At 40.4% G+C, this 22,711-nt stretch overlaps 1 protein-coding gene and 1 long non-coding RNA gene across 2 annotated transcripts in view; one reads left to right on the top strand and one right to left on the bottom strand.

The window, feature by feature from the left end:
- Positions 1-1,327: 1,327 nt before the first annotated feature.
- Positions 1,328-15,697, bottom strand: LOC106629208 (uncharacterized). Its single transcript, XR_001332369.3, has 3 exons — positions 15,557-15,697; positions 3,687-3,789; positions 1,328-1,535 (listed from the first exon to the last, which is right to left on the bottom strand). It is a non-coding gene; the product is annotated as an uncharacterized LOC106629208 (long non-coding RNA).
- The window catches only part of NAPEPLD (N-acyl phosphatidylethanolamine phospholipase D), a 22,500-nt gene continuing 15,442 nt past the window's right edge, over positions 15,654-22,711 (top strand). Inside the window, 2 exon segments of the mRNA XM_074538834.1 lie at positions 15,654-15,708; positions 15,711-16,062. Of these exon segments, the coding sequence (XP_074394935.1) occupies positions 15,669-15,708; positions 15,711-16,062 (392 nt within the window). The 5' untranslated portion in view covers positions 15,654-15,668.

The following is a 22,711-nucleotide window of genomic DNA, read 5'->3' as shown; positions in this document are numbered from 1 at the left end:
AGAGGTTGAGAATGGTGAGAACTGAGGGTGCTTCTGCTCAGGATGAACTTCTCCTGCACCTGCCAAGGTCCTGTTACTCAGAGGTGATTCCTGAGAGCTGTCAGAAGCGTTGCTCCCTTTCCCCTGAAGCGTTATCAGTCACATGCAGATTTTAGGTGACAAAATCCACCGTGACTCTTAAAGGACACTGGGGATTGTTGGTAGTTCCTGGGCTGGTTCAGATGCTGAAGTGTGAGAAGGCTCTGAGAGTTAGCTTCTCCAACTCCAAAACATGGACCAGTTTCAGAAAAATCCACTGCATTTTAAATGTATAACTTTTGGGAGGTATTTTATATAGGCAATTTCTTACTCCCTTGGCATTTCAGCATGAAATTGCACTGACTGCCCGAAATCGTTTGCACTGCCAGTTTGTCAGCTCTGTGCTTAAACAGCTACTTAGTCCTGCAGTTGAGCTTGTCCAGTTTCTGTCACAAGGACTGTAATTGCATAAAAATAGTAAACTCCCAAAGCATGATATATTGCATACAACTAAAAATGAAAGGGACACTGTTGTTAACACAAAGGTTAAAATATAAACCTAAATGCCAAGAAACCAGATGCTTCCTAATTTCACAATGATGCCTTGACCTCATATGGAACTGTAGATCTCCTACTGAAATTGTTACTGTTGCTTTGGTGCCTGTACTATTTTAGTGCCCACATAGCCTGTGTAAGAAGGATCTTGTAGCTGCAAAGCATGCACATCCTTTCACCAGAGGATTTACATTGGAGTCAAATTAGTTTCCATGGAATAGAAAATCTAACCTTACATGAAACTAGCTACTTCTTTTCTTTAGTTTTGTTTCTCCCATTTAATTAATGCATATTCAAAAGATTCATCCAGTTCCTGCATTTTTAAATTTCAGATAGAGCTCTGTCAAGTTGTAAAAGAAAAAAAGTAAAGCACCAAGCTGTGCAAATGAAAATTAAAATTAAGCTTCCATTCCATTTTACAGCTAGATCTAACTGATCTCATATGCTGGGATTTATCTCAAAGATGCTTTACCAGATTTCACTAACCCATTATACATCCTAGAAATTTGAATCCTTGCTAGACATAGAATTACAGCTTAAGATAAACTGATTATCCCCATAACATGTCTCCTACTTAACAAAATAGGAGTGTCTCATATGTAAATGTAATCTAAAATTTAGCATCCAGCGAAGGTCATTAGAGAGATGCAACTCTAAATTAAGAAATCTTATTAACCAGCTAAAAATGCAATAAAATAAAACAAATATTGGTGTTCTAACAGTAGAAGCTGAATATGTAAATATTCACCACTAAACTTTAATAAAACACTAGTTTTTAAACGGTTTTAACAATTTTATTACAATGAGATGATTTAGAAATGAACTACTATAACAAGGAATGCTCACAATATCCCTGTAGTTTAGGTAGTATTATCTTCAGCTTCCAGATGGAGAAAATAAGACCTTTTTTCATAGTGCTTGTGTGTCCAGTTTCAAGCAACAATGGAATAGAAAGGCCAAGGCTGAAAGAAGAAAGTTCTATATAAATTATGTCCTTGTCATCAGTATATCAGATAAATAAATAGTTGCCTGCTAATTCCAAGGTGCCACAGAGCCTCTGAGTGGATTATGTAGGTGAAGGTCTCAAGATGAAAATCTGGTTCTTTGAAATCCAGATTCCAGATTTCACCCTAAGTATGGGAGCTTTGTATTTCACACTAAGCAGTTATTTTAGATCAGCATCCCTCCTAAAGAGGTGCCTGGAAAAGGACCAAATGGCCCTTTTAAAACTTGTCGAGAACTCCATTGAAACCAGTAGTAATGCACAGTCTGAATTATGCAGTTCCAACTGGTTTTCTGAGGAAATAAGGTTTCCATGTTCATTACTGTGCAACATCAACCAAATTACACACATCTCAGAGAAAAGGAGATTCCAGGAACCACCAGCTGAGGAGGTGCTGCACTGTCAGCTCACGCATGGGAGAGACTCCACCCCACAGGAAAAAAGATTCCGCTGGTGCCAGCATTCACAGATCTAGCTTGCTGCTTCTAGAGTAACATTTCTACTTTCTAAAACAACTCCATGTGGTAGCAGTGATATAAATGAGAAATCTGTTTGTGCACACCTGATGTGTGTATAACCACATGCCAGCACTGGGGCTGAACACAACACTGTGAAGCCAACACTTCTATAACTGTGAACTAGGATGACAATCTTGGTATGAGCAAAAAAACATGATCTTGAAAGGTTTTTCTTTCAATTGTATATAGAAGTATTTCTTCTGAAGTAAAGAAAAAGTTATATCAGCAAGACACACTGTCATGATCAGCTGATTACAGAAGTGCTTGGAAAGAACTGCCCTGTTACAGGCTGATCCAGCCCCAGAGCAGGAGAGCACAGGAGCTAAGCATTAGAACAGCCCTGCTCAGGAAAAAGACCTTCAGAATTGCTGAAACCTTCCCACAGTAAACATTAACAATTGAAATTGCCTTTGGCTAAACTGCTGCTTAGTGCTGTGTTAGCTTTTTGTAGAGTCATCGTGTTCACTGTTTATTTACAATCTACTATCTTTTTAAAGCAATGATACAGTATTGCCTTTAATGAATATGCTGAAATCCAGCTGCCAGGAATTGCCTTGATCTCAGCCAAGCAAGCAGAATTCAAACGCCTAAAAACATGGGCTCAAGAAACAACACATTATTTTGTAGAGGAGTGGGCTGGGGGGCTTTTTGGGAATAAAGCTATTTTGAGAATACAAATCAAACTTTTCAGACATTATGTTGTCTGATTTTCATGCCAGCTGTTCACTGGCCTCTAGCTGATTATTTTATCAGTATTACCTAGAAATTACCCTTCAGCTAATTAAATTGCAATAGCTTTTCTTTCCCATGGTTAACCACTGGGCAGCAACTGCAAAGGCCTGCAGGCCACTGACACTGGTCTTTTGTGCTCTCAAGCTGCAAGGAAGACTGTCTAAATTAAACATAGAGGCTGTTGGCTGAATTTATAACATTTCAGTTGCTCATTAACAGAGCACTCTTTTGAAGCTGTTGATTAAAAGCTTTCTTCAGGGAATATTACAGTATTCTGTCTGCATGCAGTTCTCTTTTTTCTTGTAAGTATTTATGCAGTGAAATCAGTCTGTAAGTGCCAGACATCCCACTACCTGACAGCTGAGAGCTTTTATCAGAAAGATAAATGGAAGGAGTTTGGATAGCTCATAACAACAATTTTTCAAGAATAACATGCCAAATAAATGATTCTGCCTGATGCAGTAACTCAACAGGAAATACTGTGGGTAAATTCATCTGATTTAGCTAAACAGATAGATTTTTTTCTTGCCCTTGAGCAGACTCACTGCAGATTAAGGATCAGTCCTTTTTTATTGCTTTTGTTTGCATTGTACACAAGTGTCATTTCCATCCTTCCCTCTGACTATAACCACATACAGGTTCCCTGTTTTAGAGCATTATTCTGATTTGATAGTGGATGAGTTTCCAAAATTCCAACATTTATTTCAACCTTTTTCTTATTTTAAGAAAGAATCACTTCAGACAATATTTTTCTCCAGAAAATAATTAGGAAGTCACCCAAGTCTCTGGTATGATCAGCTGAAACTAACACACTGAAAACTGAAATTAATGCAGTTACTGAAATTATTACAATTTGGCACCTGTTCAGGCATCCAGGGCAGCCACTATTCTTTGAATCTCTGATTCACTCCTCCTCTGTTCAGAATTCTTCAGGTAGCCATGCTGTGGGCATTTTTCAGCAATCTGTGGAAGGAAAGTAGATTTTCCATTACCCAAAAATGCTGCTAATGCTACTCATCACAGTTTATAATACAGTAAATATACACTTACATGCTATTGTAATATCCAGATAACTAAGTTTTCCCTTTCATTTCCTCTCTTAAAACCTGTTTTCTCACTCTTTAATTCCTATATTCTTATTAATGCTTTAGTTAGCCAACAGAAACTATCGACCATGTAGTTTTATACTGATAATAATACAGTGTGGTTACAGAGTTCCCTAAAACAGTCATTGATCCAGGCCAGGTTTTGTTTAGCTATCAAGCTCCTGTTGGGCTCTAACTGTGGAAACATCATATATGAGCATTCTGCTTTACAACTCTATCCAACTTCCTGCTAGATTTCCCAGCCTGATTGATTTCCATCATGTTGTAGTCTCTCAGGGCTCATCACACTATTGCATGCTGGCCAATGTGTGTCCCAAAACTCATCTCTCTGTGCTCTAGAGCCTCCCTTGTGCTCGTGTACAAAAGTTGCATCACTCACACCTCAGCTGCATGAAACCACTCCGTGCTCTTCCAACAGGCAGTGGAGGGAAGCAGGCGCCTCAACTTTTGGGTTATCCTTTGTACTCTGGACACCTCTCTTAGGGTGGTTACCTAGAAATGTCTCCTCATGGTGCCTCCCTCCCCCAGTGACTGTAGCAGAGTGAATTTCTAGTTCAGCAGACTCAAACACCCAACTTCCAGGCACCTACCCTCAGGCAAAGCAAACCTTATCCTGAACTTCAGGCTAGGAGCTCATTGCATGTGTCTAAATATCCCTTATCTAAATATCAGATCCATATATTTTAATATATTAGAGGATATTATACAGATTATAAATGCATTTTCTCAAGGGCACAACAAGTTGAACATATATTTAGTAAGGACCTACAGCATTTTCATGCAAGAAAGAGGCTGGAAATTTTGCAGCATCTTTAAGGAGTTTTAAATACTGAGTGCTTGCCATTAATTAAATATAAATACAGTAATAACTTGAGTATTCTTTAAGTTATTTATTTTATATTACAAAAAGTTTATTTTTTTATGCATGCACATATTCAAAGTTCAAGACTGTGTAGTAACTGGATCTTGTGCTGATTTTAGCGTGATGAACAACCACAATGTAGAAGTTATCACGGGAAAAGCTAGGAGTGTTGACAGATGGTTTGGAAAGAGAAAGTTGGGGATTTTATAAACTGAGAAGCTTTCAGGAGTTTGGAAATGGGAAATATCATTGGTCAGATATTTCTGCTCACATAGGAGGCTAACTTCTTAGAGCTGATACTCAAACTTTTAAATTTCAGGTTAATACTCTGATTGCACTGAGTTTAGTCATGCATTTCATAAATATCCTTTTTTCAGACTGATTTCAGATTCACTGGCTTTTTTTAGAGTCCTGTGAAGGAAAAAAAATTCTGAAGTTTCTTAAACCCACTGTGCTCTATGTCCCAGATTGATGCCTTTCTCAAATCCTATTATAGCCCAGAATGGCAGACTACCATTTTTTTATGGGAGACAGCTGCTTTTGCTAGTCATTTTCTTCCCTGCCACTTTTCTACACTTTTCTTCTGACTTCCAGATTTTTGGCAGCCAGAGCAGTGTAGTAATTCCAAAAAAGCTTCCAAACATCTACTGAACCCAGACAGTGTGCATGCACAGCTTTTCTCTGTAGCTGATGTGCACTGTGATGCTTTTCCCTCACAAAAGCCATGCAACTCAAGGCTTGTATGCTCAGAAAATCACCAGGTTTGCAGGGTGAGAATTTAAGTGCATGTGTGTTAATAAGTTGCTTTGTAAACAAGCTGTCCATTTGCAATGTCCAGAAGACAAACAATTTGACACAAACACATAGACACCTTAAATACATGTGCTTCCACATTTGCCTTTGAACTTCAGATGCTGATTGTGAGGCATGAGAGTACCTGTGTGTGCCTCTGAAATAGATTTTTTTTTTTATTTGGAGATTGCATTTAAGTATGTAAGAACTGGGTTAATATGAGAGGCTTAGGAGATCCACCTAAGAGGCATTTTCAAACATGACATGGTCTTCATAGCAGATGAGCTATGTCACAGGAAATAAGGTCTGGAATAGGAATCCAAGTCATTACTACTAAGCAGAACCAGCAGAATGAGGGGATGGGCAGTTCCTCTCTAGCTGATTGCAGTCACTACATTGATAGTAATGCATTGGGGTTGCACTAATTCAAGCATTAGCCATAATCTCGTGTGTTTCTGACTCTGCCTATCAGTCATCCTGCTGCTCTATTAATGCTGGCAGATCTACTTTTGTATTATGTAATGGATTTATTTTATCCTGAAACATTCTTCCCGATAAAAAATAAACCCAGAAAGCTTCAGAACTTGCTTCCAGCTGCACAGTGCACAAATTTCACAGCTATTCCTTTTGTCTTTTCCACCTTCTTTTAGCCATATGATAAACCTGTATTTTCCAGTCTTGGCTTTCTAGCAGTGAAATTATCTCCTTCTCAATCTTTTCTTTTAGAATTATAAGTAAAGCATTAGGAGTAATTTTTAGTATATTTATACATACAATTTGGTCATAAAGGTTTTACTAAAAAATTCTAAACACCCCAGATCTTCTTGGAACTCTTCTGTTCCACTATTTTTCCACAGTAGCCTGTGGAAAACTAAATGAAAAAATGTGGCATTCTGATTTTTATTTCATCCATTTAAAGTACTCATGCACTTCTCAGAAATTTATGGATTGACCCTCTCTGTGTCTACATAAAATCTACCCCAGAGAGGTTGTGGACTCCCCATCCCTGTATATTTGTATGATCAGGCTGGATGGGACTCTGAGCAACCTGATCTAGTGTGTACCCACCCATGGCAGGAGGGCTGGACCCAGATCATCTTTAGGGTCCCTTCCAACCCAAACCATTCTATGATTTCTCCCCCAGTCATGTATATTTCAATAAAGACAACACATCTACACAGTCTACATTAAAGTACTAGGAAATATGTGCATAGTTGAGATTTGCTATCTGATCTTTACAGCCATAGACTCTAAAGTCCCAAATCAAAGTTCAGCAGTCAATGAGACCTTCAACTTAATTCAAAGTAGTTCCCTTTGAAAAGATTACTTGACTTGCATATAATGGTGGCTGACAATGAGAACATGGAATGGAATATTTTAGTTGGAAGGGACCAATAATGCCATGCAGTCCAACTGCCTGACCCATTCAGGGCTGACTGAAAGTTTAGGTGTTGTTAAAGTGAAGGGAGATGACCCACCTTTGTTGGTCAGCATCTGACTCCGATTTATTGATCAACCAGGCACCTTTTATAACAGTGTTAATTCACTTCATGCATATTGCAAAATCTGAGCTCCCGATAAGCTGTAGAGAAAACTTCAGCTCCTCCTTACAATACCTGAAGTTTGTTTATTGAAACCAAGATCAGTGTTCTCACCATGATATGAAAAGTTCTCAAAACCTTTATATCTGTTCCCAGAACGGCCATCTGTTCCCAGAGCAGCCAAGGACAGGATATCTGCCTGTTTTTGAGAAAACGGTCTGAGAATCTTGTTGTTTATATAAAAGGTGGCTGAGAACCTTAATTATTTACAGAATCAAGCCTGGGAACTGCTGCTTTACAGCTGCTTTTTATTTTTCCCTTAGCTGAGTACCTTCATGGCCTCTTTCTTTAAGCCATGTTTGAACTAGGCTCTTCACAAGGTGTGTTGTTAAATGTCCCTCAAACACTGTCAGGCCTGGGGACTGACCACCTCTCTAGGAGGCCTGTTCCAGCATTTGCCCACCCTCTGGGTATAAAAGTGTTTCCTAATGTCTCTTTTTTTATCTCCTTGCTTTGACTTCTGCAAATTTTGTGTAGGATGGCTTGCTTTCATTTTTAAGTTAGAGAACAGAGTAATACTTCCAGGTAGAAAAGGGAAACAACAGATAAAGACAACTTAGATAAATTAAATGTTCTAAATTGTGTCAGCCTGCTATAACCTGTAACAATTCTCTACTAGTACTCTATTAAGAAAGCAAATGCTTCATTTGCCTTCTAAATAAGGAACACATAAATTAAACAAGAAAGGAATTGGCAAACATAACAATGGAAAAAAGGGAGAATCCAAAACTCAGGAATTCAGGAAAGGTAGTTATTTGCCTTTTTACAACTACTACTACAACTCCTTTACTACCAATAACAACAACAATAGTAGTAACAACAACAACAGTAATAATAGGTATTCCTAAGCATCTACACAATAGCCAAGAGGAAATCATCAAGAAAATGGAGCCAGACTCAGATTACTGTATGGTGAGAGAGTGACAAGTAATAGCATAAATTGAAATGTGAGAAGTTCAAGCTAGATTCAAGGGAAAACATTTTCACCATGTGTCAGTCAAACTGTGGAACTGGTTGTCCATAGAGCTTGTGAACCTTGCTCTTGCAGGTTTTCAAAATCCAACAGGATCGAGTCTGACCTGAACTCATAGCTGACTCTGCTTTCAGCAGAGGGTTGGACGAGGAACTTCCTATGATCCCCTGCAAATTAAATTATCCTGCAATCCTGTGGTGATAAATAAGAGATAATGTGGTTTTACCAGAAAACAACCTACTAAAAGCAGCATTCTGTAAAAAAACCTCAACAAAAAATAAAGAAATGTTGTGATTTCTCTCCAATGAAGAAACCACAGTAGAACCATGTAATTTTCAGAAGTATAGAAAATGTGAACACATGAAGTAAGATTGAAAGAATTCATTTATTTAGTCTAGCAATGAGAGGATTGAAGGAGGATATATCAATTCTCAAATATGTAGAAAGTATTGGAGAGATACAAAGTGTTTTTCATGTCCATTGATATGGTAAGAATAAAAGCCTTAAATTGCAACTTGAAGATTTTGGTTATATTTTACAAAAAGCTTTTGAACTGTAAAAAATGTCACACAGTAGCTGACTGGAGAGATCTGAAGAATCAGCATAACTGCAAATTTTCAAGGTCAGATTGAACAAATATCTGTCAGGAGCTGATCAGATAGAGTGGATTCTTCTCTGAAGCAATGGGATGAACTGGAAAACCCTTTCAGATCTCTTTTTTAATCATGTCTTAAGAAGCAACTCCATTTTCTTCATTACTAAATTGGCATAAAAAAATGAAAAAGTGTACCAGTGTCACTTGTCCAAGTTTTCCTAAAGTCTGCCAAGTATTTTCTTTTTCTACTTGTCAAACCCCTCCTTCCTTCTCTCTCCCCAGCTGCATGTGCTGAGCATGATGCCATATGGTCCAGAATATCCCTTTGGTCAGATGGGGTTGAATGTCCTGGTTGTGAACCCTTTCTAATTTCCTGTGCACCCCCAGCCCATTTGCTGGTGGGGTGGGGTGGGAAAGAGAAAAGGCTTTGACTTTGTATAAGCACTGTTTAGCAAAATCAAAAAAATCTCTGAATTAGCAACACTGTTTCCAGCACAAATCCAACATTTAGCCCGTACCAGGTACTATGAAGAAAATTACCCTTTTCCAGCCAAGACCAGCACACTTAGTGACACAGGTACACAGACAGAAGCCTTTCTGCAAGGCTTGAAAACACATTCTTGATCTGGTTCATTTCACAGCATCACAGAATACCCTGGGTTGGAAGGGACCTTAAAGTTCACCTAGTTCCAACATCACTTCCATAGGCAGGGACACCGTCCAGGTTACTCAAAACTCCATCCAGTCTGGCCTTGAACACTTCCAGGGATGGGAATCTATGACTTCCCTGGGCAAACTGTTCCAGTGCCTCAACACCCTTGAAATAAAGAATTTCTTCCAAATACCTAATTTAAACCTATTGTCTTTCAGTTTGAAACTGTTCCTCCTTATCCTGTCACCACACACCCTCATAAAAAATCTCTCTCCAGCTTTCCTGTTGGTCCCCTCCAGGTACTGGAAGGTGCCTTCTCTTTCCCAGGCTGAACAGCTCCAGCTCCCTGAGTCTGTCTTCATAGGAGAGGTGCTCCAACCATCTGCTTACCTTCTCTGGACTCACTTTAGAAGGATCACATCCTTCTTATGCTGGGGAGCCCAGAGCTGGATGCAGAACTCCAGGTGCAGTCTCACCTCTGATCTGCTGGCCATGCTGCTTTGGATGCAGCCCAGGATACATTTCCCTTTCTGGGCTGGGAGCATGTACAGCCAGGTCATGTTGTGCTTGTCATTTATGGACACCTCCAAGTCCTCCCCCCTGGGCTGGCTGCCCTTGATCCATCCCCTGCCCAACCTGTACTTTGCCTGGGATTTCCCTGACCCATGTGCAGGACCTTGTACATGGCCTCAATGAATGAGGTTCACAGCTCATGCAAGTCACACTGGTAATGAAGAATGCTGAGACCAGCCAGACTTAGCAATCCCAAAATTGAACTTTCAGAAGAAGAACAATGTTTCCCAGCAGAAACTGGCACCTCTGAGGATGTGGCAGAGTTCCTGGTAAAGCAGCCAACAAGTGATAGCACTGATAATGCAGCCTGGAGACATGTGACTCATAGTCAATCACTTTGTACTCTAAAAGCTCAGTCCCTCTTTTTAATGGCAGGGTTTTCTAACCAAAAAAAACTGACTGTGAGGGGAGACTCCTCCCTTGGGTGAGGACACCCCTCAAGGTTAATCCTTGAGGCTGAGCAAGACATTTGCCCACAGGCATTGTGTGAGTAGCATCAATTTCCATAATTATTTGCTAGCTTTAATAGCATTGTTTCAATATTGCTTCAATACATAGTGCACTATACTATGTAGTAGTAGCTACCTATACTGTGCAGTAAATAATTCTGGTTAAGGTCCTTTAGGCTTTTCAACATCATAATAAATTTAAATTCTTATCTACTTTATTCATATAAATATATTTGGTTTGCCATCTTTAATCTTGTGGGACAAAGTTGTAAAAAGGCTCAATTACACCATATAATACTTTAGAGATAAACCAGTGGAAGTCTGGGACTGGGACTGGATCCAGCTCCAGCCAGACTCCTTTTTGAGAAGGATTTTAGAAAGCAAGAGGGTCCTTTCTGCACTTTGTGGCTCAACAGGGCAGGGGGGTCTCCCCAGTAAACCTTGTCTGAAGTTCCCATTCTGTCCCCAACACTCTTAAAACAATTACCTTTTATCAAATAACACAATTATTTTGTTATCTGACTCTAAAAGCATTTTTCTATGGAAGAAGCTTATCAGTGTGTAGCATTGCAATGTAAATGACTCAGCATAAATACCTGAGTCATTTGTCATTATTAATTTTTTTAAGAAGCAATCTATACCAGAATACTTAGAGAAGCACCCATCCTTTTCCAAGTTTAAAATAACATATGTGATATTTACATTCCTTAAAAAAGACAATGGCACTTTCTCATCTTTGCTACCTTCAGAGAGTTTCATTATCAAGAACCCACTATGAGCAATTACTTTTGCATTTTAAGTTTTGCATTTCTGGTCCAGTTTTGCCAAAAGTGAAACACTCAGTTCAGATGCATCTGTTTTCCAGTGACATCTATGATTGCTTTCTTTCATTTATTCAGTGAACCAGCTGTGTTGACTGATGTCTGAGAAATCAAGTTCAGTCACAGAACAATTCCATTGTAGTCAATTTAGTTGCAGCAAAGACCAATTTGACCCATGGAGCTCTGTATATTGCAAAAGGTCATGCAGCCTGTCAGTAGTTCAGACAGCATTTAAATAGAGGATCCTCCTGAATCCCAATTCAAATGAGACTCTTTTGACATCATCACAGTGTCTACATATTCAGACTGACATTTTGTCACTCAGAGCACTGCTTATCTGTTGCCACACCAAAAAGTGACTGTCATGGCTTCAGCCACATGCCCCCATTCTTTATTTCCATTTATTTATAACTCCCTCCTCTATTCAGGGGCAGCTGTTAAAACCAATGTGGATTTCCTTTCTCTCTCCCTCCTGGGAGCTGTGGATGAAGAAGAGGTTTCAGGCACATTTCAGGAGGGCAGTAGCAGGGTACTGACCTCAGCCTGGGAACGCAGCAGTTTCATTAGTGCCAGAGCAGCAGCTTGGCAGCTGAAAGCAGCTCCATGTAGCACAGAGCGTGCCTGCATGGGGTGCTGACAGTCACAATAATGCTCCAATTATGAAAGACCCTCACTGAATGTAGTGGTTTGGATAATGTGATTTATTGAATCCCCTTCTAGTCCTGTATTTGTATGATGCTTGTATGATAAAGCTAAAAAAGGTTTTATGGAGGCAAGGAAAAGGATGGTCATCATTCTTAATATCTACAAGCAATCACAAGGAAGCTCTGACTTACCTCATTGTTATACAACTTCCTTATTTATTATTATTTCCCTACTGTAACTTTATATGACTTAAAAAGTAATTACTTTTTCTTGTTTTCCTTTTTCCCAATGTATTTTTCATTGTACTATAAACCCTAACTTATTTGAAATTATTTATGTCTGTTACAACGTCATCATTATATTTCACATAAACCAAAACAAAATATGCTTTTGAGCATTACCTGTAACTCAGAAGTTCCTTCTCTACAGTCCCCAAATTTGTCAAATTCTTTATCGTGTAAGAGATTTAGATTCGTAATTGTAAACATAACATTTACAGTAATTTCATTATTATATATTTATTATATATAAATTTTGTACATAGTTCCATTTAATGTTTTTATTAATCAGTACTGTGAAGCATTTTGAACCTATGTGGGTGTATATATGTGTATGTGTATATATATATGTATATATATATATATATACATGAGCTGATTGTGTGACACTCTTTCATTGGGTACCTTAACATCCAACATGATTTGAAATTCTGCTTGCCTCTGCCTGCAACAGGTGCCAAGTAAATTTTCCCCCTTAAGTTCCCTCCTGAAGAGGGTGGATACCATAAGGGTGCAAATGGTAATTAGAAGGGAAGGTTAGGCTTTCTGGTTATGTCCCAATATGGGCCAGTAAAGGCTTTTACTAGCTCAGTAGAATTTCTTTTGGTGCTAAATTTCCATTCTAGTAAAAATTCCTGTATAGCCAATATTAGAGTGGAGATTTTTTTTTTCTAAGATAGTTGATTTGACTCAGATATCCAGCACAAACTGTTCCAGCAAATGTGGGGTTTTTTCTGCAATAAACTGCATCTGCACTATAACAGTAAACATTGCCCAGTATATAGCAAAACTCGGCCAAAAGGGATTTTGAACTATGACTTGATATTCTAGGATGGAGTGAGAGATGGCACAACATTTTTACTCTGTCATCAAGGAGGATTTTCAATTAAGTTCAGATAAAATGTTATTGCTTTATAACTGAACTAACTGTAAGGATTTCTATTTTTTTCTTGCTTTAGATTGTGCTTCAGTTACTGGCCAGGACAATGAGTGAGAGTACCTCACTGACACAGCTTATGTCAACCAACTGAATTAGACTTTGTGAAAAAGACACTAAAAAAAAGACACTACACTTGAGAGATCAAAACAAAATACTGGTACACTTCAGTTGTGAAGAAGGTTAAACCTTTCATCAGGAGCAATTTTATAATCAAGTTAGTCAAGCTGTCCTGGCCATGATTAATGCACTATCTCTAAGGGAAAGACACCCCTGCAGATAAAATTCATGAAGTACTAACCGTGTGATTCTAATTAAGATACAGGTTGTTGCATTTAGCAAATTAAGCTAGTTTAAGGAACTTATCCTTCCAAGGAGTTAATGAAATGGTATATCCCAAAAATTTCAATAAAAAATTATTCTGTTTAAGCTGTTAAATTTCATTGTGAGGAAAAAGAAATGCACTGACCCTTAAATAAACCCACTCTCCTATCCCTTGGTATTTGTGCCTCTCTGCAATACAAAGCTCTCATAACTTTTCTACTTTCATAAACAGACAACAATATATAGGGTCAGTCTGAGTAGTAAAAGTGCATGAGTAGTCAGGAGTACATGCCACTGATGGAAATAAAATTATTAAATTTCCATTTCTTAAGACGAGATGCCAAGCAAAAACTCTTACCTCATGCACAGATGGCTGGAACCTTTCCAGCTGTTAGTAACTTCTGGCTTCCAACCCCTGCAGGATCCTAACAACACTCCTCTAGGCACATTAGCATGTTTGGGGAAGATTAGGAGTCTGAGAGATCCCTGTTCTGGCTTTACACAACTACTTCAGCACAGATACTCCCTTGGGACTTTTCCTCAGCTTAGATATGTTTGTGTGTAAAAGACATTGAAAAATCAAAACCCACCAAAGAAGCTGTACTAGACTGAGATCTCAGCTGGCTCCAGGGAATACTGAAGCAGGAAAGTAGTTTAAAATCCTGGTTCTGTTGAGCAGCACCTCTGGAGTGGAATTTTCTCATGTTGTGCATGCTGGTGTGGCACAGTTGGTAATACACTGATATACTCCTAGCAGTGTCAGATATTACTTGAACAACAGAACTGTATCATTCTTCACAGGGCATGTTTCCTTTTAAGCTGAAAATTGCATGCTGCACAGATACCAGGTGTCTTTACTCCTTGAAACTCTATTTGTAATACAGAAAAAAATGCATTTACTAAAGCAGAGCCTCCCAAGCTGAGGTTTTTGTATCACTGGTGATACACAAACTACTTCCACACCACATGTGGAGCCAGGGCTGCCTGCTAGGAGATGCTCAGCTGAAGTGTGGGATGAGCATCCCAAATCTGCTAGTGTTGGCAATCAGCTACCACCTGCCTGGGGGGACTTATTTAGTGGCTTACACAGATTTTTATGCATAGGCAGTAATTATTACTGTTAATGGTCATTGATCAGAACAGCTTTATTATATAAATCATTCAGGAGATCTTACACCCCATAAAGTAACAGTAGAAATAACTTCAATCAATATAGACTTGTGTTCAATAATTATGAGTAGAAGTCATTGCTACAAGGCCAGCTTAGCATTAGATATAGTGGTAGATTAAATGATCAGGAAATATCAGGAAAGAAGGAGCAAAAGTAAGAAATAAATTAGGAATTTCCATCTGGCAAAGGTCAGCAAATGTTCCTGACCATAAGCAACCAAAATATATCTGTATCACTATGTAAAGAACATAGAAAACAGATAACTCGCACAGAATAAGGCAGCTTGATAGTTTAATGATTACTTTTCCTTAAGGAAACTAAGAGAATGACAGATAACAGAAGAGTAAGGCCCATATTTCTAGTCTCCCAAGACATGCACTGTGAACTTTGGCCTTGAACACAGGTAGATTTCTTTACCACTGAACCATACATCCAGTCCCAAGCTTCAAGATAAACGTGTTATCAGAGCTCCAGATAGTCTTAGATGTCATACCACTGCTAGATAATATGGGGTGTTTTTCACATCACACCTGCATAGCTTTGCTCTTTGCCATCCACTGTCCTTAAGGAAATATTTTAAAGATATGCATTAATTTCTGAGAACCCAAATCCTCTGGGTTGGGTGCCTCAAAATGCCTCAATTCCCAGCCCATAGTCTGCAAACTTCTGCCAGACGTGAGCAGGGTATGAGGGGATGATTGTAACCCAGCACGGGGATTGCCTTGGACACGAGTTTTACCTTCCCAGGGCCGAAGGGATACTGGCGCATTCAGGCGCCTGCAGGATGGGCTGTCCTGCCCGCACAACGCAGCCCCCGTGAGTGCCGGCTCCCCGGGGATGGCGGCACTGCCCCGGCCTCCCGAGACAACCGAGCCCAGGAAACTTTTCACCGCAGCACCTGCTGGTGGGAGCGTGTTCGTGCTCCCAAGCGGGACTGCAGGCAGCGCTTACCGCCCATGGGAGCCGGCCAGGAGCACAGCTGAGTGCTTCCCTTGTGCCGGGGCCGAGGAGCAGCCCGGCCTCCAGGGGCAGAACGTGTCGCCAGCTCCGACACTGTCCCGCCATGGCTCCGGGACTCCCCCTGTCCCTCAGACACGGCCCCCCGCCGCCATCTTGCTAACGGCGCCGCTCCCCGGTGCGGGGCCGGGCCGTGTGGTGCCCTCTGCCCGCCACGACGAGGGGCCGGGCCGTGTGGTGCCCTCTGCCCGCCACGATGAGGGGCCGGGCGTCGCGGAGCCCCGGCTGGCCATGGCGGGGCGCCGGGCGCTGTGGAGCTATTCCGTGCAGCTCGCGGCGCTGCCCTCAGCGGCGGGCTGGTCAGGTGGAACGCCGCAGCCGTTTAACAGCTCCTACCGGAGACCTACAGAGCCGCCGCCGTGGAAGGGGTGGAGCGGCACCATGGAGGAGGAGGAGAAGGGGGACGAGACTCTTCAGGGGCGGCAGCAGCAGCCTAGGAGGTGAGCGGCGCTCCAGCGGCAGCAGCGCTCTGGGGCCGGGGGTCTCTGCCCCTGCGCCTTCCTGTGAGCAGGAGGCAAGCCGAGCGGCGGCTCCCGCCCCGTGCCCGTCCAGAGGGCAGGCACTGCCCGGGCTGCCGCCGTCAGAGCTCGGCTGGCGGCTGGAGGAGCGGAGCACCTGCTCCGAGCTCGGCAGTGGCTCTCCAGACACACACGGTACCGGGGCCCCGCCGGTGAATGTGGGGGGAGCGGGCTGAGCCGCTGCGGGAGCGGTGGGGCCGGTGAGTGCACGGGGACCGGGCTGAGCCGCTGTGGGAGCGGGGTAGAGCGGGCGCGGGCACCCGCTTGGAAAAGTTCGTGGATGGGCGGGCGAGGTGCGTGGGGCAGGCGAGGCGAGCCCGGCTCCCGACCGGGGAGAGCGGCACAGCCCGACTGCCCACGGAGCTCGGCATGTTTCCCTGCCCCGCTCCCTGCCTGCCGCCCCGGCTGGGCGCAGACCCTGACGGGCTCCAAATCCAGCTGTGACCGGAGGATCCTTTCGCACCGGCGAAAGAAACCCTGCAAGAAATAAAGTCCTGCTGTCGCTCCCAGCGCAAGGCTTTCGTTTCTGTCAATTGACAGTAAAACATGCTGCAGCAGCGCTGGGAAAGAAACAAGTTATATAATCTCAAAAAAAAAAAAAAAAAATCCGCTTCATAGTGTCGGCGGCTTGGAGAATGTTTTCTTTTGAAGAGGAGGCACGAACTGATGTTTCTGTTCGCATTGTATAGTGCGAAGCGGAGGATATTAAGGAGGTCATTTAATGCAATTAGTGCAGTCAAATAATCTCAATGATCGTCAATTATCTCTAGCTAGCAAGGGTTTGGGGAAAGTGTTTGTTGACTGCATGCAGTAAAATTAATGAACCTATGCAGAAATGTTTTTTCTGGTGACGACTATGATTTCTTCCATTTGCTAAATGGTGATTATGTAGCAAGTTTTTAGTTTTAAAGGCAAATACTATTTGTACTTAAGTATTTTTTCTTTCATTCTCAAACTGCCTCGACTAAAAGGGCATCAAAATTAAAGACAATAACAGGAAAATCACTTCCGTTTTCTTGCAAAAAAACCTTTGAAAAGAGTATTTTTTTTTATTCATAGTAGCAGCTATATCAGTTAAGAAAGTAGGAAGCTTATCTTACTTTGTAGATAACATTTTGAGGAAGACAAGAATATTATTCTTTTTACTTATTAATTCAAGAATTATTGCAACAGTAGCTTTCAAAATACCCCAAATTATCTCAAAGTGAAATGCCTATTATAAAAAACAATGGGAATTTTTATTACCTGGAGGTTGGAAAGCCCTGTTTGATTCAGTTATGGATGATGGAGAGTTGTCTTTGGGAGAGGAGGGAAGTAAGGGACAACAGTGAAACTGTTCAAATATAAATAACAGTTATTCAGCTTCTGCTTGGCCTCAAATCAAAAGAGATGTGAAGCCTTTTTAAGAGGAAGCAATCCACTGTTATAGTTTTATTCACTTGCATTATCTAAGTAGATTTGAGCAATAACCAGGAGAAAAATGCTATTTCCTTAGCCTTTGTAAGCTCAAGTTTGAACCAAAACTGTTAATTCTTCATTCAGAAATAGCTTTTACCTTCTTTTCAGCAAAAAGGAAGGCAATTATTTTGTCTGCGATGAGGAAAACAGAAATACTGCTATATTAATTAGTGTCTTTATATGTAATACCTGCAGTGAAATTAGTTTTGCTTTTTGTCACATCTATGAATCCTTTCCTGATCTCCCTTTAATTTTTTTCAGTCTATTGCTTGAACTTTATAGTTTGCAGTGTGAGCCCTACTTCTAATACATTCAGAGCCAGGACCATGGAAAATCACTTGATTGCCTTGTGCGTAAAGATTCGAGCAAAAAGGATTTTTCTGTAAACTGAATGTTGCACTTAGTTGGAATATTGTTAGAAAATCTAGGAAAGAAGGTACAGTTTAAATATTGTTAGAAAATCTAGGAAAGAAGGTATGTGTTGTGTACTCTTGGCATGTAACATCTTGGTGTTTAGCAGCTGTGCAAGGAAGGGATGGTTTGGGTTTGAACAGCCTGCAACTGTGCCCAAGCAGATAAACCTGGCCAAGCTGTTCAGGAGAGAGAGCTGGGCATTGCCAGCTGACACTGTGAAACCACTGCTGCCATCATACCCCTGCTGTGGAAAACAAAGTTTCATAAGAGGTGTGAGTGAAAAATTGGGTGTTAAAGAATCTCTGCCAAGAGTTACTTCTTCTGTAAGACCTGTTAACTGTGCTTGGAGCTGGAAGTCCCACTGCCTGGTGAGTAAGGCTTATGATATGACAACAGCTTTTATGGCTTAAAATATTTGGGAATATTTTTGTCGTGCTTTGGACTGGTTTTTGTAGGAAGGTTTCATTCAGCTGTTTCTGATAAGAATGTGGCAGTAGCAAGGTGTTAGTGTGTCTGTTCAGATGTGTTCACATGAAACACTTTGTCTCCTTAAAACACCTGTGTATTTAGGATGGTGCCTTGAAAATGAGTAGAAGGCTCAGATGTTTGTGTTGGAAGGATGCCTTGACTCTCTCATAAGAAGAAAAACCCAAACCACACAACTTCTGGTATTAACACTTCTGTTGTTGACTTACAACCAAAGCACTTTGCATTTTGTTTAGAGTAGTGAAGACATTGTAATCTAGAGTTGTGGGGATGGAATCAAAGGCCCTTTATATATAGGAAAAAAGGGTGGAATGAAAAACATTTAAGTATCATAATGTTTCCAGTTTCCTTCAGGACTGATGTTTTTCTGTGTCTCTGTACTGTTCCTTGGAATTTCTTCTTAAAATGGGTGTGTTTCAGTTAAAGAACTATAAGGGTGCTGTGTTGGATGTGGTTTCTGGCTTTCTGGTATCAAGTTTGGATGTTCAAAACTTTCGTTATTTGGAAAGGCTGGTGCCCTTTTGGCTTAACTCATTTTAAAGTTGGCCTTTGAACAGGTGCATTGAAGAAAAGCATCTATTTTAATTTAAAAAAATAAATTTCACTTCCTTATCTTACCCAACCTGGTAATTATTCAATTGGATTTCAATAAATTTGAATTCAAATGTTATAAATAGTTCTGTAAAATCCATATATGTATGGGGTGTATGTAAATATATAGAGGGAGAGAAAGAATGTTGTTAGGACAAGCAAAAGTTGATTTTATATTGAAAATCAAGAATAGAAATAATTTAGGGAAGTATTTTCATGTTGCAGAGAAATTACACTGGACCAAATGTACCTGGACCTTGAACTGAAAAGAGGGAATCAAAATAGACAAACCTTTAAATATGAATATAAACAAAATTTTATGACTGTCTATTAACTTAAAAATAAAATGGAGCTCTTGGGTGTTGCTGCACTTCCTGGACAACTGAGCTTTTATAGAGGTTTAAAGGATTATTCTTGGTGCGAGTCTAGAGGAAGTTTGCATAGGTGTTTGTTCCTTTCTGGCACAGGGAGACAAGGAAAAAGAAAATTAAAAGGCTTAGTAAATGAGGTGGAGATAGCAATTGCACACATAAAAGTTCTGGAGTCGATGGTAAATGAACTTGAGATCCTGCTTTGCCATGTGGATCCCATGCATCAAAGCTTTAACATGATTTCTGTCTGTTTTTATGGAAACAGTTCTTACATTGCCTCCCTAACCACATGCTGCAAAGGACATCAGTTTTCTCCCCCAGCATGTTGAAGTGGAGCCTTAATTTCATTCCATGTAATAGCATTTGGGTTTAGTCATATCTAATTGACATTAAGATGTTAGATGGAAAACCTTTACCCTTAGGATGGAGTGTGAGCTTGTAATATTTTAAAACTTTTGTTTTTTTTTAGTTAAGAAAAACGTATGCTAACAGCTTTAATGGTATCATAACTTAAAATGCAAACTCCAAGATGCAGAGGCTGTTAACACACCGGAGTGGCTAAAGTGTTTTTAAATGCTCAACTTCAAAGTTTGACAATCTTTTCTAACAGTGAACCCCATCCTGGCAAGGTGTGCCTCTGTCATGACCTGGAGTCACATCAGTAAGCAGCTGAAACTCATGGACTGCCCGTTGGCATAAAGAGTTACAGCAGTGCAGCTGCTGCCAGAACGTTACAGCTGGGCTCTGGATCCCAGAGCTGGCTTGCTACAACTTTCATGTTTGCTCTTTTGGAAAAGCTTTATTGAAATCTGAGTATGAAGGGCTATCCATGGAGATTGTAGTTGCTGTTGGAATGCACAACCTGCCTGTACAGCTGTGTGCATATGCCATCTACAGTTATTTTTCTGTTGATTTAAAAAATTGTCTGCACCTGATTTGTGACCCAGCTATTGTCTTGTGTGCCATAACACAGCTGTAATGCACAAAGCCTGCTCCTTGTGTGCCATAACACAGCTGTAATGCACAAACCCAGCCTCAGCCCTGCAGAGCAGGTAAGAAAACTTTGATTCCATCTCTTGTTCTTTCAACATCCTTCCCTATAAATTAACTAGTCTTATGAAACTGGTTGTTTAGGGAGAGCAAAGGAAAGCAATTTCCTTTCTGGTGTAGGGAGATTTGACTCCAGCTTCCCTTTGGTGACTGCTTCAGCAATAGCACAGAATTACATTGCTCTTGTGCTTAATCATAATGATAGTCTAGGCTGCTCTTTCAGATGTGATGGCCACAAGCCAACTCTTGGGTTCTTTTATTCAAGACTGCAGTAAAAGATGAGGGTAGAGAGGAAAAGAATTTCTTTTAAAGGCCTGTAAAACTAAATAAATATTCTCTTGGGTCTGTCATCTCTGTTCTGCTGCGTGTCCCCTGTGGACAACTGCTGTCATATCAGGGATCACAACCTAAACAGGGTATGCATGTAACAAAAATCTTCTCTCTTATTATCTACAGATCATAGACATGTTTGGGGACTACAGAATGCTCACAGGGACAATCAGCTGGGGCACCTGGAAACAAAGGGGAAATGGTTCTGTATTGTCCCAGATCCAGGGTCTTTATTCAGCTGCCACAGTGCCCACAGCTGGTCAGGTTTAACCCAGCCTTTAGAAATGATTGGCTCCAGGGACTCCTGATGGGCCTGACTCTGAAGCCTATTTGCATTTGCATCCAGAGGCATGTAAAGGTGTAGCTGATAGGCATGAATAACTTTCTGTTGGTTTAGTTCCCCTAATGAATGCCAGCAAACTAGAGGTGGAATGTGCAGTAATGGGAGTGGGCTGCCCTGTGGGTGGTAGGGAGCTGTTGAATGTGCTTGGTTATAATATGGAACATCACTGTCTAAGGAGGTAAATGGAGAGAGGCAGCAGCATCAGTGCTAAGTGTAAATGAAACCTTGGAAGAGAATAGATTGAAAATGAAAGGGTAGGAGGAATTGTTGAACCTAACTTGGTGGTATGTGTAACTGAGCCACACACTGAATTCTAAATAGAGGGTATTTAATTAATTATTTTTTCTAGGCCAGTGCTGGCATAAGTAGTTTTTGTTTACAACAATATATTCCTGTTCTCACCCTTCCCTGTCCTAACCAGTTTGTTGCTATAAACACCTGCATGGTTGCTCCATGATGCAGGTGAAAATTAAATGCTTCTCTAGAGATGGGAAGGTAAGAAGTGACTATCAGCTAGATTAGTTTCTTAAACAAGTTCACCATGTGGACAAAAGTATTTGTTTTGGCAAGCCCGGGTGAGCAGTGAGGACAGAAATGGATTGGCTCATGGTAGTAGCTGCTTAAGTAATACAGCTGCTATAGAATAAGCCTAACAACAGATGTCTGTGGGTAGATGTCTCAACTTTTTTTATTTGTAATCTTATTTTTCTCTATGATGTCTAAATAAAACTTTGCTTTGTTTTACTGTTGATCCTCAAAGCTAGATAAGAATGATAAAGGACTTCTCATTCCATGAGGCTGTTTATGGAGAGAGCTATTCCTTTTTCTGTTATCAACTCTTTTATTAATCTTTCTAGAATAGTACACAAGGACAGTGTAGAATCAGGATACTTAGAGATATGTTGAACGAAAATTTTGGCAACACTTTCTGTTACTAAGGATTTTTAATGTGATTCAAACAATAGAAGTATTCACAGATCAGCTAATGCAAGCTTGAGGGATCTTTGTGTGAAATCCTAATAACAAGAGCATCTGGAATAATTGCTGGTGCAACTGCTGTGCAGTGATAAAAAATAGGTATAGTGAAAGAAGGAGTATACAGTTCACAGAAAGCTCAGGTTCTTGTTCTGGTGAGTCTACAATGGTAAGATGGAACAACTTGAAGCACAATAAAAGTTTAAATGCATTCAGAATTTTCCAGTCTCAAACTGTTCATTAATTAAAGCAGCCAGTTTCAGAGCTGAAGGGAAAATAAAAGCAGAGCCAAAACTTAGCTGGCAGGCATTTGATAGTAAAGCTTGTGGGAGCCAATTACTTACATGGTCCCTAGAGTTTGCAAATACCTTTCCTTCTAACTGAAACAATTTTTTGTTTTATTTCAAGCCAAAATGCTTGGGGTTTTGCAGTCATTAAAAATGTGTATAATGAAAGAAAAATGTGTATAATGAAATGAAAGAAAATGAAAGAAAAATGTGTATAATGAAAGAAAACTTCAGAGTTGTGTAGCTGTTTATGGAGAAAGCTCAGA

Source organism: Zonotrichia albicollis, chromosome 4, assembly GCF_047830755.1.
Source record: "Zonotrichia albicollis isolate bZonAlb1 chromosome 4, bZonAlb1.hap1, whole genome shotgun sequence".
Classification (NCBI taxonomy): domain Eukaryota; kingdom Metazoa; phylum Chordata; class Aves; order Passeriformes; family Passerellidae; genus Zonotrichia; species Zonotrichia albicollis.
The sequence above is the reverse complement of the archived record's forward strand: the minus strand, read 5'-3'. Positions and strand labels throughout refer to the sequence as shown.